This window comes from Daphnia pulex, chromosome 3 (assembly GCF_021134715.1).
Source record: "Daphnia pulex isolate KAP4 chromosome 3, ASM2113471v1".
NCBI classification, from domain to species: domain Eukaryota; kingdom Metazoa; phylum Arthropoda; class Branchiopoda; order Diplostraca; family Daphniidae; genus Daphnia; species Daphnia pulex.
Window position 1 is genome coordinate 159,582 of NC_060019.1, and position 14,021 is coordinate 173,602.

Below are 14,021 nucleotides of genomic sequence, written 5' to 3' on the forward strand. Positions count from 1 at the left end.
CATGGGATGTTCTTTCATTTCTGCAATGAAATTTCACCCAGATGTAATTTGCTATTTCAATCTGGCTTATGATCATATCATGGAACTTACTTGGCATATTGACTGGCTCATTTTTAAAAATGTTTGGTAGAACATTGATAGGTGAACCGAAAGGATGATCACCGCCTAATAGATAATAGCCGAAAACGAGTCCCGCGCTAAAAACGTCGCTCTTGACGGTTCCTCTTGGACGAATGTCGGGTGTTGTCGTCGTTGTTTTACCACCATTTCCTTCTTCATCAAATATCTTCAATATTTCAGGGGAATGTCAGTTGTGGGTTCCTCTCATTCCACTAATGGAATGACTTCCTGTTGGGTTGACTTGTTTGCTAAGTCCGAAATCGGCCCATTTCATTACGACTTTTTCTCCAGTGGTATCTACCCAGATGAGAACGTTTTCGGGTTTGAGATCTCGATGGATCAATCCCTTTTCGTGAATGTGTTCCATTCCCTGGGCCAACTGGAGGCAAACTTCTTCATCGGGAGGCATGAGTCCACGGTATTTTCCCGGTTTCTTGTCATCCAAGAATTTTTGATCCAGTGATGCCTGGCAAAATTCCAGCGCATAAATTCTGATTTGACAGAACAAAATATTAGAGTTTTTATTTTTTTTTTCACTCGTAAATTTTATACACCTGAAATCGTGGTTGCTTTCAACGTGATAAAGTTTGACGACATTTGGATGATCTAATTCCTGTAGTGCTTCTTCTCCTCCTTTGTTGTTTTCAACGTTTTCGATTTGAATTCGCTTGACGGCCACTTTTCTGTTCATCCACGTCCCTTCGTAAACGATTCCGTAAGCCCCTTTCCCTAAAACCTTTTGTCTGTCGATAGAAATCGACAGCGAAACACTTTGGTGTAAAAAACAAAGAAACATATTTTTAAACCAATTGATTCAAATATAATTGATGAAAGTTAATAAAATATTCACTGTTTAGTTGGAAATATTTACATTTAACAAACTTTTACCTTACTCAACTTGTTACTGTAAAATTGTTATCTAAAACAAATGACGTAGCAATTCATTTCTATTGAAATCTGGCGAATGTGCCCCCAATTATCTTGCCCAATTTTATTCTTTTTGGTTTTGACTTAGACGTTGACGACTCTCTGATAGGCTAATCTAATTATTCAATCAATGTTTAAACTTGCACTACTTTACTTTGAATTGGTAGCCATTTTCCCGACTGGGACGAGGTGTCCTTGAACGAGAAGAAAAATTATCACGCTTAAACTGTTGCAACTTGTCTCGCCACCAACTGCTGGCGAGTTACTGAAGTTCTTGCCTTTCCATCGGAAACTGGTGGCCACGTCACCACAAAAAAGGGCTTGTCGCCGCTTCTAAAATTATCAGGCGGAAAGTATCTTTTTCTCCGTATCACACTCTTGTGGATTTATTGACTTGTTGTGGAGAAGATTTCTAACATGTCTGTTCAGAATATTTCTAAGGTCACGCCCCATACAAAACCCGTAGGCGGTTGTGGCCACAGTTTTTCCTGTTCACTTGACAACGAAGAAACTGTGAGAGCAAGTTGCTCTTTTCTGTAACTCTTATAAACGCAGTTGGGCAAAATCAAAATCAGCCGAGACGATTCAAAAAGGGGGATTGGAGAATATGAATTGGTCTAAAATGATTAATGCGTAAAATAAGATGGACCTTGCGCTTTGCATTTAAAATCAAAAAGGTTCCGGAAAAAGATGGATCCTCAAGGATTTGCTGAAGTTGATGTATGAATGAGTATGATGTAGAATGTATGATTCACGCGTCAATAGGCAATTTTGAATCAGATTTATGGATCTGCTGCTGGTGATGGTAACAATGCCAGCACGCTTTACCAAGGCATTCAGAATACAGGCGCCATTGACATTTTGAAAGAGAATGTCGACTGTTTGGCGTCGACGAATTCTTATTTCGTCTCGGTCTGGTCAGCTGATAACCGGAAACGAGTCCAAGAAGCTTGCGCCAGGATTTTGAGGCAAGTGTGGGATAAACGGAACGTGTTTACTCATCAGCGGATTACCAATTTGGATTTTTGGAGGGACATGCTCGGTCGAATGATCGCCTTTTGCCATTTGTTATTTAACCATGAGATGGACACTGACAGATCGAATGCTTTCCAGTCGCAGTGTGAATCGCAGTTGGTCAACATGGATGTTGAAAATCATCTCTATTAACCTTTGTCGATTCCAAAGAGAATAACAAAAGACACTTTCAGTCGTGAGTAATAATCTGACAATTGGAAGCTTCTTTTGTTCTTCTTCTCCATTTTATTGCATCTCATCTGCTTTGATCTAACCAACGATTGATGTCTAACCGTCTTTGATTGTCTAACCAATGAATACCGAGCTCTTATGCCAAAGCCGGCCAAAGCTTTTTCTTTTTCTCCCCTTTGGTTATTGTATTATTGCACGCACTCAGCTCTAGGCTGCTGACGTTATTGTATGTGGTGCTGCTGCACCGCGGGTTTGTTGTTCAAGTTTTGATGATCCGCCCATTGCTGCTGATTAACCGACCAATCGGCACGAGACAGCGCCAACGCCATGTAAGGTGATGAGGAAGGTGGGACCGTGACTGTGTGAGACGTGCAATCGGTTGTCTAATATTATTTTAACAGCAGGGCTAAGATCAGTAAGAAGACCATAAAAACACCATAAACATTTATCACTTATTCGACTGATGTCCGTCCCCGAGGAGGAAGCGAGCAATCTCATTTTTTATTGCTCTTCTTTTATCTTCAGATTATCCATCTCTCTCTTTTTCGTGACTGTTAGGCATCGAACAACTAAAAGTTAAAAGTCAAGGCTGACCTCCATGATATTGGAAATGACTATGAAAAGACATCTGCTTTTCTTCGCATTCTATTCGACTCTTTATTTAGTATGATTCTATTTCCACGATGTCGCCAGTTTCTAAGAAAAGGTTGCGTCATGCGTATATAATACTCCATTCCACCTCTTTCTTTCCCCTTATTCCTTAATTTATTGCATCAACAATCGGCTAATAAAAAACGTCTAGCCGGTCGTGATGCTTGGCGAGATTGGGTCCGCCAGCGGCTCTTTTTCTTTTCTTTACCCCCACACGGACCACCAATAAGAATTTTTATTTTCTTTTATATTCATGTGAACGAAATTAAACTAAATTAATTTCGCACTATTGATACTTGTTACATTCCATTCGCCAATTTGAAATGAGCAGGGCTAAAGGTTAAAATTGCTTGGGGCCATGCCATACTGTTATGGTCTTATGGAGTCTTCTGTTTATTCTCCCTTGTTGATTCTTGAAACAACGTCGGCCGATGAAATCCTCTCGTTGGGATTGGCCTTCAACATTTCCATGATGATCGCGTGCAGCATGGGATGTTGCTGTTTTATTTCTGCAATCATATCAAAATTTAATTTGCTATTTAAATCTGGCTTATTAAGAAAAGGAACATACTTCTCAGAATGACTGGCTCATTTTTGAGAATGTTTGCTGGAACATTTATAGCAGAACCGAAAGGATGATCACCGCCTAATAGATAATAGCCAAAAACAAGTCCCGCGCTAAAAACGTCGCTCTTGACGGTTCCTCTCGGACGAATGTCGGGTGACGTAGTTTTACCAACATTTTCTTCCGTCATTATCTTCAAAATTTCCGGCGCCATCCAATTGTGGGTTCCTCTTACTCCACTCATGGAATGACTTCCTCTTTCGTTCACTTGTTTACTAAGTCCAAATCCCGACCATTTCATTAAGACTTTTTCTCCAGTGGAATCTACCCAGATGAGAACGTTTTCGGGTTTTATATTCCGATGGATCAATCGTTTTCCATGAATGTGTGCCAATCCCTTTGCCAACTGGAGGCAAACTTCTTCTTCTGGCGGCATTTTCTCGCGATAGTTTTTCTGGGCCTCGTCACCGTTGAATAGTTGACTCAGTGATAATTGGCACAGTTCCAGTGCGTAATATCTGATTTGTTCAAACAACAAAATTATTAGAGCATCTTTATTTTTTAATCTCCTGGAAAATTTGATTTACCTGAAATCAAGGTCGCTTTCAACGTGATAAAGTTTGACGACATTTGGGTGATCTAATTTCTGCAGAGCTTCTTCTTCTTTGTTGTTTTCAACGTTTCGATTTGAATTCGCTTGACGGCCACTTTTTTGCCCTTCCACGTCCCTTGGTAAACGGTCCCGTAACAGCCCCGCCCTATCAATTTGCACCTGTCTAGGATAATACAAGTCAACACCATCTTCTCTCGGCTCACGCTCACGACCGTCCAAGACTTGACTGCTTGACTCACCAACTGTTGATGGCGAGTTGCCGATCAAAACTTGCCTTCCCGTCGGAAACCGGCCACGCCCCTTTCCAACAAACTGGGCTCGGCCGAATGAAGCTTCCGCCCCAGTGTGAATCAGATCATCCGCTCATAGGTTTTCTTTTTTGGTGTTCTTTCTTAAACTGATTGAGATGGTTGATCTATTTTTTGTGCCCACTAACTAACTAACCTAACCAAACAAAAGTCGTGGGTTACAAAATCCACGTTGAAAGTTTTGAAAAATTTATGAATCAAAAAAGAAACGCGAGCCAATGTCACGTCGTTGGTCGTTAATCCTCCTTCATTTTAAATTTCTCCTTGGGGAAATTTTAGTCGAAAAGTTTCTTGTTATATTTTTTGGCAATTTTGTTGTTGTACTCAGCTGAAATGTAGTCGCGCAATGGCAATTCTTCGTTGATGCGAGGATCTTGCCATCCAGTAAAGACCTCGGCAGTCTCTCTGTAGGAATAAGCGACAGCAGTCGAATCTGAAATTTCCTTTTAGGAAAAATGTACAGTCTTCTTCGTGATGAGATCTGTCTCCATGACATGCATCGACTGCATGTCGTGTGATCCAATTCCTCGGTGTTTGCATAATGCAGTTGGATTTTCATTTCAACATAATAAAAAAAAATACAAATAAAAAATACATAAAATTTTTATTAATCCTGTTTCAAGTGTTAATTTCGTGTGTTTTTTTTTAGACGAGGCCATATTTTTTTACTCTTCAATCAGCAGGAGACACTCCATTTCCAACTGTCCGGATCGTCCGAGGGATTGTCACACCTCCATCATCGCGATGAATATGTCAAGGATTCAAGGTAGGAGACTTTTGATAGTCGATATTTCAACTTTCTTGTCATTATTTGAGTGATGCATTGGCGTCGTCAAAATTTGAAGTCAACTTCCAGCGCGAGTATTACCCGAGCTTAGACAATTCCAATCTCGTAATTTTGTGAACAGTTCCATCCCTATCCGAAATTGGATTCATTTCTTTTCCCCTCGATTAAGGACGCAGTTATACTTGCGTTCTGGTTGTCTTTCGTTCTTATTGGAAAAGGTTTGGCGTTGCTGCGGGGCAAAACTGCACTTCTCTCTTTAATTATCTTTGCCTCGTTGTCATTTTATGGCACGAATAAGTCTTGCCTATACTCAAATGAGAAATAATCGTAAATCAATTTCGTGCCGGGAATTTCGACGTTGCTACCCGCAAGGTTTTCTGTTGATGGCGTTCCACAAATTGTAAATTGCCGACAGCTCAATATCGCCATTTTCATAACAGTTTTATTGCCGAAATTTCGTTCGGTCTTGTATAATGCCTTCCAGATTGTCGTGTAACCGAACAAACACAAGACGAAGACCTTTTTTGGTAATTGTTATTGATTATTTAAAATTAAATCAGTCTTTTCATTTTTTCAACATTTTAAATTCCGTCAAGAACTTGTGGTCTTTCTGGCTTAATCGATTGTGAAAGGTTGGGCCTTTTCCATGTGTCTGCAGCAGCTTGTTTTTTTTTTCTGATGATGACGTCTATTGCCCTGCTGATGCAGCATCTGTGTACAAATCAACAAAAGCGAAACTTGGTTTTCCTTTTATTGGTCTTGAATTTTCGTCAAGCGGCCTTGCAGGTTTTATAGTTAGGATTTGGATTGAATTTTCAGATTTTAGTTGGCATTTATTTATCAATTGATTTGAAACTTTATATACTCTGGATGTGGATAATGTATTTCTGCTAGGTCATTTCAATTGCCATATACTTTGGATTCACTGAGCATTCTTTTATACTCGTGATATATTCATGCGGATATTCATCTTTGAAATGAACGTGCGTGAACGACTTCGTATAGTCTAAAGTAGTGAAGAAATGTTTGACGATGAAATGGGTGTATTTGAAACAACAGAAAACAAACACGTAGAACTAATATAATCTTTGTTAGTCAACATCATCAATTGTGAATAGTACTTTGAACGGGTCTGGTGATTGAAGCGCATTTTCTATTTCAGGGATAGTCTGTACACTGTCCTCGTTGAACATGATTTGAATGCCTTTAGAAGCTCTTTCACACGATTCTATCAACTCCTTTTGCGCTTGTTTTTTTTTTTTCGGGTTCGATGGCCACCATTCCGTGGATGTTCCTCAAAGGTCCCATGATGTAGCTGTTTGAGACTTTGACGTACGTGGCAGCGATGTGATGTGACTTGATGGACGTTTTCAGCAATTTCTTCATTGGAACGGTCATTACGAAATCAATAAAAAAAGTATCTTCTTGGGCATCTTTGGCATGTTTGAGAAACATGTTTTGTTTTTTCGAAACTTTTTTTATGTGCTTGTTAAAGAATTGGAAGTACAGGGTCATACCAGCCCAATTTTCCTGCAATTCGCTAAGTAGTTTCATTCCGTCTTTTAAGATTTGCATTGGATCTGTACTGATGTCTTTTTCAACATGAATGTGCATATTTTTTAAACTTTTAGTGAACTCATCGCACATTTTTTTTATCTCCTTCTCGGATTTTTTCTGACCATTTATAGCTGCTTCTTGGCGCCTTTTTTTCTCCTCAATATTTGCATACATTGCATCTTGAATCTCTTGCTCTTTTCTTCCATGGCTGGCCGACATCGCCAGCAGAACTTGGTTAATCAAATAACTCAATAAGTTGAAAGCGTCGAGTTCCTCCTCTGACCGTTTCAGTCCGTCGTCGGCTGCTTGTTTGATGCATTCCAGCCGTCTGGGCACCAATTTCTCTATGTCGACTTTGCTGTCGGATTTGATTATTGTGACGCAATCTATTACATAAAAAGCCAACTGGGCCACCTGTAACTGAATCTTTTCCATGTTGGTATGCGCCTTCTTGAAAGCATTGTAAGCGTCGTTGACGATTTGCACCAGAGTTGTGCGGAAACTGCTCGGATGTTTAATTAAAGGAATGTGCGTTTTGTCGATCTGGTCAATTCGGAAATCCGTCAACTGCGACGTGCGAATCATCAGTTGGCTCAAGACACCGATGATCATGGGGGCCCGAACAAGCTCATGCCACTTGGTGTCATCCGTGTCATCCTCGGTAGAAACTACACCGAGATAGTGCAGCTGGATATAACTATAATCAATATGAAAAGTAAAACAAATTAATCAATTCGTATAACGCAAATTTCGCATTAGACTTTGAACTTTGACTTGTGATATAATTGCGCTACTCAATATGTAAACGTTTCATTTTTTAAAAAGTCATTTGCTTTTTGGACCATTTTGGAAAGTATAAGTCTATTTGGGGAGGCATGTAATACTCCCTCCTGCTAGTTGCAAAAGTGCTGTGTCGTATAAAGGCTGTCGGCCCCAGAACGAGTGCCTTCATTCACTTCTGCTGCAGATGGAGGAAGAATCAAATGATAAAACATCGTCTCCTACAGTTAAGCTACATCAAACTTCAGGGAGCTGTACCCTTCAGGTACTTTAAAATTGGAAATTTTGTTGCCAATTCCCAATGATTGTTTGCAAAATTTGGTTGAATTAATATAGCCAAATTCTTAACTGGAATTTTATCAAGTTGTTGATTCTTGTTACGACGTCGGCCGATGAAATCCTCTCGTTGGGATTGGCCTTCAACATGTCCACGATGATCGCGTGCATGGAAGGATCTTTTATTTCTGCAATGATGAAATTTCACCCAAATGTAATTTGCTATTTCAATATGGCTTATTTAACGGAACTTACTTGGCAGATTGACTGGCTCATTGTTGACAATGTTTGGTGAAACATTTATAGCAGAACCGAAAGGATGATCACCGCCTAATAGATAATAGCCAAAAACAAGTCCCGCGCTAAAAACGTCGCTCTTGACGGTTCCTCTTGGACGAGTGTCGGGTGTTGTCGTCGTAGTTTTACGATCATTTTTTTCCTCTTCAATAAATATCTTCAATATTTCAGGGGAATACCAGTTGGGGGTTCCTCTCATTCCACTAATGAAATGACTTCCTCTTTCGCTAACTTGTTTACTAAGTCCAAAATCGGCCCATTTCATCAACACTTTTCCAGTGATATCCACCCAGATGAGAACGTTTTCGGGTTTGAGATCTCGATGAATCAATCGGTTTTCATGAATGTATGCCAATCCCGTAGCCAACTGGAGGCAAACTTCTTCATCGGGGGGCATGGCTCCACGATATTTTTTCGGGTTCTTCTCATTCAAAAATTTTTGATCCAGCGATGCCTGGCAAAATTCCAGCGCATAAAATCTGATTTGATAGAACAAAATTATTAAAGATATATTTTTTTTTCCTTTCGTAAATTCTTTACACCTGAAATCAATGTCGCTTTCAACGTGATAGAGTTTGACGACATTTGGATGATCTAATTTCTGCAAAGCTTCTTCTCCTCCTTTGTTGTTTTCAACGTTTTCGATTTGAATTCGCTTGACGGCCACTTTTCTGTCCTTCCACGTCCCTTCGTAAACGGTCCCGTAAGCCCCTTTCCCTAAAATCTTTTCTCTGTCGATAGAAATCGACAGCGAAACACTTTGGTGCAAAAAAACAAAGAAACATATTTTCAATCAAATTGATTCAAATCTACTTGGTGAAAGTTAATAAAATATTCATTGTTTAGTTGGAAATAATTAAATTTATTAAATTAAACTTGTTACTGTAAAATTGTAATCTTAAACAAATGACGTAGCAACTCATTTCTATGCAAATCTGGCGAACGTTCCCCCAATTCTCTTGCCCAATTTTTTTTCTTTTTTTGGTTTTAACTTAGACGTTGACGACTCTCTGATAGGCTATTCTAATTATTCAATCAATGTTTAAACTTGTACTACTTTACGTTGAATTGGTTGCCATTTTTCGACTGGGACGAGGTGTCCTTGAACGAAAAGATAAACGATCACGCCATCGATGTCGCAACTTGTCTCGCCACCAACTGCTGACGAGTTACTGAAGTTCTTGCCTTTCCATCGGAAACTGGTGGCCACGTCGCCACAAAAAAGGGCTTGTCGCCGCTTCCAAAATTATCAGGCGGAAAGTATCTTTTTCTCCGTATCACTCTTTTTTGGTTTTATTGACATGTTGTGGACAAGAGTCACAAGACTCTCTCGAGACTATCGTGTTTCAAGAGCTCTTTTCCTTTTTTTGATTCACTATTTAATCGAATATTTACTGAACAGTTCCAGCTCATTTTTTCATCTTATGTTTTTAACATGATAACGTATATGACGTTTGCTTTACCCCGGCCTTCGTAACAATATTTCATGCACGTCTCTATCATGTTCATTGATGATGCCAGAAATTTATTTTTCCTTTTTATTGTGCTGCATATGAAAGGCATCCTTCTCCGGCTTCTCATAGAAAAATGAATGACGAAACAAGTAAAAGATTTGAAGTTTAAAATGAAATTTTATTAGAATCGAAAAAAAGAGAAAAACAAAATCAAATGAAAAAACAAAAGAAACTGGACCAGCTTCTACCGCTTCTACCATCGAAATAGTCGCCCACTTGCTCGGCTGCTACCTCCACCCGCAACGCACGTCAGGAATCGACGGACTCGTTTGAGGGTAATGAAACCCCCCGTCAAGGTGTTAGTCAACTGTACACCGGCGTGCGAGTGAAGACGATCTAATTCCTTTCACCGTATATAGGAGCCATGATAACTCAACTTATATACAAGTGCCAGGAATTTCAAAAGTCTTCACTCACATCACACCAGCGACCAGCGAACCAACTCCGTCGACGGGTTCATCCGCCAATCCCTTTGGATTGTCACGAGGAGGCAACGTCATCGCAAGGCAACAACTATTCCGATAGGCAAAACTGACGTCCAGCTTCAATTATTACTTAATTTTAATTTAAAAACAAAACAAGACAGAACAATTAGCGAAATTCATTTGAAAGAACTTCGTCCTACAATCTACGACATTTTTCTAACTTTCCCCAAAATTGTTACCGGCAGATTTTGAATTACGTTTTTATTAAACCTATTATATTAAACCTATAACCTTTACCCCATATTGATTTTCAATCCTCTTTACATTACTCCCATGGTGTCCGAGGGTCAGCCGAGGATTCGCACCTCTTCGCTGCCTCATACGACTTCTGCCGCCAATTTCGGTTTCATTTCTTTTGACTTAAATATCTTCCATTTTGGCAAATTTTCAAACGGCTTCTTCCATTTCTTCTTCTTCTCTTCTAGTCTTTTCACTTGATCCTGTAAGTGCTCTAATACCCTTTCGGTCTGGGATACTCGTAGTTCTTCCATTTCCGCCTGACTGGATTGAAGAAGACGATCGGTTTCTTCCAATTGTTGCCTCAGCTGTGAATCGTTTTCGGTCCAACGGAGAATTTCCGTTTCAAGTTCAGAAATGGTTCTATTCTTCAACTCTAGCTCCATGTCAGTCATTACACGTTTGTTGTTTTCGTTTTCGCTTTTGGTAGCTGCCAACTCGTCGTGTACCTTCTGGACTGTTTGCATCAGGTTGGAATGGGAGTCTTTCAGTTGTGATTGAACTAGACTCAACTCATTCGCCAAACGTTCTTTTTCCATCACAATCTGTGTGATCGTTCTATCCCTGTCTTCAATTTTTCGCCTTAGACGCGAATCGTCTTTTTTCAAGCAGAGATTTTTCTCCGTAATATCAGTCATTAAACGTTTGTTATTTTCCAATTCGCTTTTGGTGGCTGCCAACTTGTCGCGTAGGTTCTGAAACATTTGACGGTTGGGGCTGAACGTCTGTTGGGATTGAAGCAGACTCAACTCATTCGCCAAACTTTCTTTATCGAACAAAATAAGTCTGATCGTTCTATCCTTGTCTTCAATTTTTCGCCCAAGTCGAGAATTTTCATCTGTCATGTCAGTAATAAGACTTTTCTTTTCTTCCAGTTTGCTTTTGGTAGTTACAGACTCGTTGCGGAATTGTTTTAACTTGGAATGGGAGTCTTTCAGTTGGGATTGGACTAGACTCAACTCATTCTCCAAACGTTCTTTTTCCAATTCAAGGTTTTTCTCAATCGCACTGGATGCCATAATTCTATCTCTTTCTTCGATAATAATTCTATCCCTGTCTTCGATAATTCTATCCTTGGCTTCAATTTGTCGCCTTAGTCGCGAATCGTCATTTGTCAAGCGGAGATTTATCTCTTTTATGTCAGTCATTTCACGTTTGTTATTTTCGAGTTCGCTTTTGGTAGCTGCCAACTCGTTGTGTACGTTCTGAAACATTTGCAGCTTTGATGAGGAGTCTGTCAGTTGGGATTGAAGCAGACTCAACTCATTCTCCAAACGTTCTTTATCCAATAAAATCAGGTTTTTCTCAATCGCATTGGATGCCATAATTCTATCTCTTTCTTCGATAATAATTCTATCCCTGTCTTCGATAATTCTATCCTTGGCTTCAATTTGTCGCCTTAGTCGCGAATCGTCATTTGTCAAGCGGAGATTTATCTCTTTTATGTCAGTCATTTCACGTTTGTTATTTTCGAGTTCGCTTTTGGTAGCTGCCAACTCGTTGTGTACGTTCTGAAACATTTGCAGCTTTGATGAGGAGTCTGTCAGTTGGGATTGAAGCAGACTCAACTCATTCTCCAAACGTTCTTTATCCAATAAAATCAGGTTTTTCTCAATCGCATTGGATGCCATTATTCTATCTCTGTCTTCGATAATAATTCTATCCATGTCTTCGATTGTTCGCCTTAGTCGCGAATCATTATTTGTCAAGCGGAGATTTTTCTCTGCCAAGTCAGTTACAACAATTTTCTTTTCTTCGAGTTCGCTTTTGGTACTTGCCAACTCTTCCTGTACGTTCTGAAACATTTGTAGCTTTGAATGGGAGTCTGTCAGTTGGGATTGAACAAGACTCAATTCATTCGCCAAACGTTGGTTTTCCAATACAATCAGGTTCGTTTCGTCGACTTTTGCCTTCAGCTGAAGAAAACTTTGGTTGTTCAAGTCTTCTCCGCTGGCAGTCGAAAATTCATCGTTAATTTCAGGTCGGGGAAGTGCATGCTGGTTATTGCATGCAACGTCAGGTTTAATCTTATTCCGCTTATTCAGGTTAGCAGACGAATGCCGAGTTTGTTTTTCGGTCGATCTGCAGAGTATATTCATGATCCAGATAATCAAGACAAATAGGAAAGCCAATATAGTGACTACCACCAACATGTCGTTCATTTTCAGCACTTTTTGTTTGTTTGTTTGTTTGCTAGTGAAAACTGCTATGTCTGTCTTTGTCTCTGTGTCTGTGTATTGCCGTTGGGGTTGCTTATATAGACTTTGCCAGGGGAATCCCTTTTTGCACTGTCAATTTCCACCGTTTTAATCAGATTTCTAATTATGTTTATGACATTTTATCTTTTTTTATTGATTTTTTATGTAGTGTAAGGTGTAACAAACATTGTTCAATTAGTTTTGAATTAATTGCAATTTATTTTAAACTTTTAATTGCAATTTGAAATAAAGGTTTTCGGAATTTTGGTTGGGATTTCAATGATGCCGGTCTGGACATGTCTGGAAAACGACAGGGCGCCCATAGCGGTAAGTTCGCCAACTAAGAATTTTGTTTTTTAGGTGGGTTTGCAAAAACGTTGACTGCATTCATTTTCTGTAAACTAAAATCAGCAACACAATTGAATATTCATCTCTTCTTTTTACTTTTTATTTGTTGGTTTTTAGATATTTTGACGTTTTGATAATGGAAATGAAAATGATTGGACATAATCATCAACAACTGTACCTTCAGCAATCATCAACGAACATTGCGAAACTTGCCCGGGAATATGCGTGTTAGTGCAAATTGTTCTACAAAATTTTACTATTAAATATTGATTTGTTTTTTCCCCGTATCGAAGTCATGGCAGACAGGTTCATTTTTCTTTTGCTATTTAAAATTGCTGTAATAATAAATACTATAGCAAAAGAAAAATAGTAAAGTAAACCAAACCCCGTCATATGACTCATATCATAGCAATAGTTGATGTATTAGCGGTATTAATGTAATAATCATTTTCAAAATTTCATTTTTATTGTTTCTTTTCTTCCAGATTTTTAAAAATCTCGTCTTTGCCGCTTAATTTCCCTTCGGTATTTAATTCGGTTTGGCAACATGACAGCATTGCCAACTTAGCCTGTGGCCCCTATGGCTCCTCCTTCTTCCTCCTTTTCCCCGCCAAAAAAAATATGTCAGCCAGTCAGTGATGTTAGTCAGCAGCAGCATACGGTGAGCGGTCACAGCTTTTGCGTTAGTTATGGAGCATTAGAAGATATCTTGTTGAGTTAAGTTGTTTATCGAGAGACGAGACGAAGGCTATGAATGTTGAATGCTTCACCAGCATCAATCAGCTATTTTTGTGTTTTGAATGATAAATGATAACTAACTAACTCAACTAATTTTTACAGAATGTGTGGGCCCTAGACTAGATCAGATCAATCCATTTCACCATGTGCAGCAGTGCAGTTACGATATCATGTGACATCTTTCTGCAACGATGGTAGTTCACGATTTAAGTTATGCAATTCAGATAAGTTGGTTGGTGATTATTGTATTATTAACTATAATGTCTTTTTCATGATGTTTAGATAATGATTAAAAATTGCTCATCGGTTCAGCACGATGACTGGATTTTGGATTATTACAGTAGTGCTACAGTCCAGATGGGATTCAACTCGAGGAATTACAGTTGTGAAATTTGGTCCAAGGCTATCCTGCTG

At 39.2% G+C, this 14,021-nt stretch overlaps 4 protein-coding genes across 4 annotated transcripts; all 4 read right to left on the reverse strand.

Annotated features, from left to right (window-relative positions):
- Positions 1–90: 90 nt before the first annotated feature.
- On the reverse strand, positions 91–1,313 carry LOC124190684 (serine/threonine-protein kinase/endoribonuclease ire-1-like). Its single transcript, XM_046583513.1, has 3 exons — positions 1,202–1,313; positions 675–890; positions 91–611 (listed from the first exon to the last, which is right to left on the reverse strand). The coding sequence occupies exons 1-3, from the start codon at positions 1,216–1,218 to the stop codon at positions 308–310; spliced, it is 537 nt and encodes a 178-aa protein (XP_046439469.1). The 5' UTR covers positions 1,219–1,313; the 3' UTR covers positions 91–307.
- A 1,984-nt stretch (positions 1,314–3,297) lies between these two features.
- LOC124189802 (serine/threonine-protein kinase/endoribonuclease IRE2-like) lies at positions 3,298–4,270 on the reverse strand. The gene is made up of 4 exons (XM_046582273.1): positions 4,242–4,270; positions 4,057–4,197; positions 3,476–3,987; positions 3,298–3,413 (listed from the first exon to the last, which is right to left on the reverse strand). Exons 1-4 carry the CDS (start codon positions 4,268–4,270, stop codon positions 3,298–3,300), a joined length of 798 nt encoding a protein of 265 aa, XP_046438229.1.
- Positions 4,271–6,202: 1,932 nt separating this feature from the next.
- LOC124190678 (maternal embryonic leucine zipper kinase-like) lies at positions 6,203–9,287 on the reverse strand. Its single transcript, XM_046583502.1, has 5 exons — positions 9,150–9,287; positions 8,630–8,845; positions 8,046–8,566; positions 7,864–7,978; positions 6,203–7,431 (listed from the first exon to the last, which is right to left on the reverse strand). The coding sequence occupies exons 1-5, from the start codon at positions 9,164–9,166 to the stop codon at positions 6,396–6,398; spliced, it is 1,905 nt and encodes a 634-aa protein (XP_046439458.1). The 5' UTR covers positions 9,167–9,287; the 3' UTR covers positions 6,203–6,395.
- Positions 9,288–9,376: 89 nt separating this feature from the next.
- LOC124190677 (intracellular protein transport protein USO1-like) lies at positions 9,377–12,545 on the reverse strand. The gene has a single exon (XM_046583501.1). It carries the CDS (start codon positions 12,483–12,485, stop codon positions 10,404–10,406), a length of 2,082 nt encoding a protein of 693 aa, XP_046439457.1. The 5' UTR covers positions 12,486–12,545; the 3' UTR covers positions 9,377–10,403.
- Positions 12,546–14,021: the final 1,476 nt, after the last annotated feature.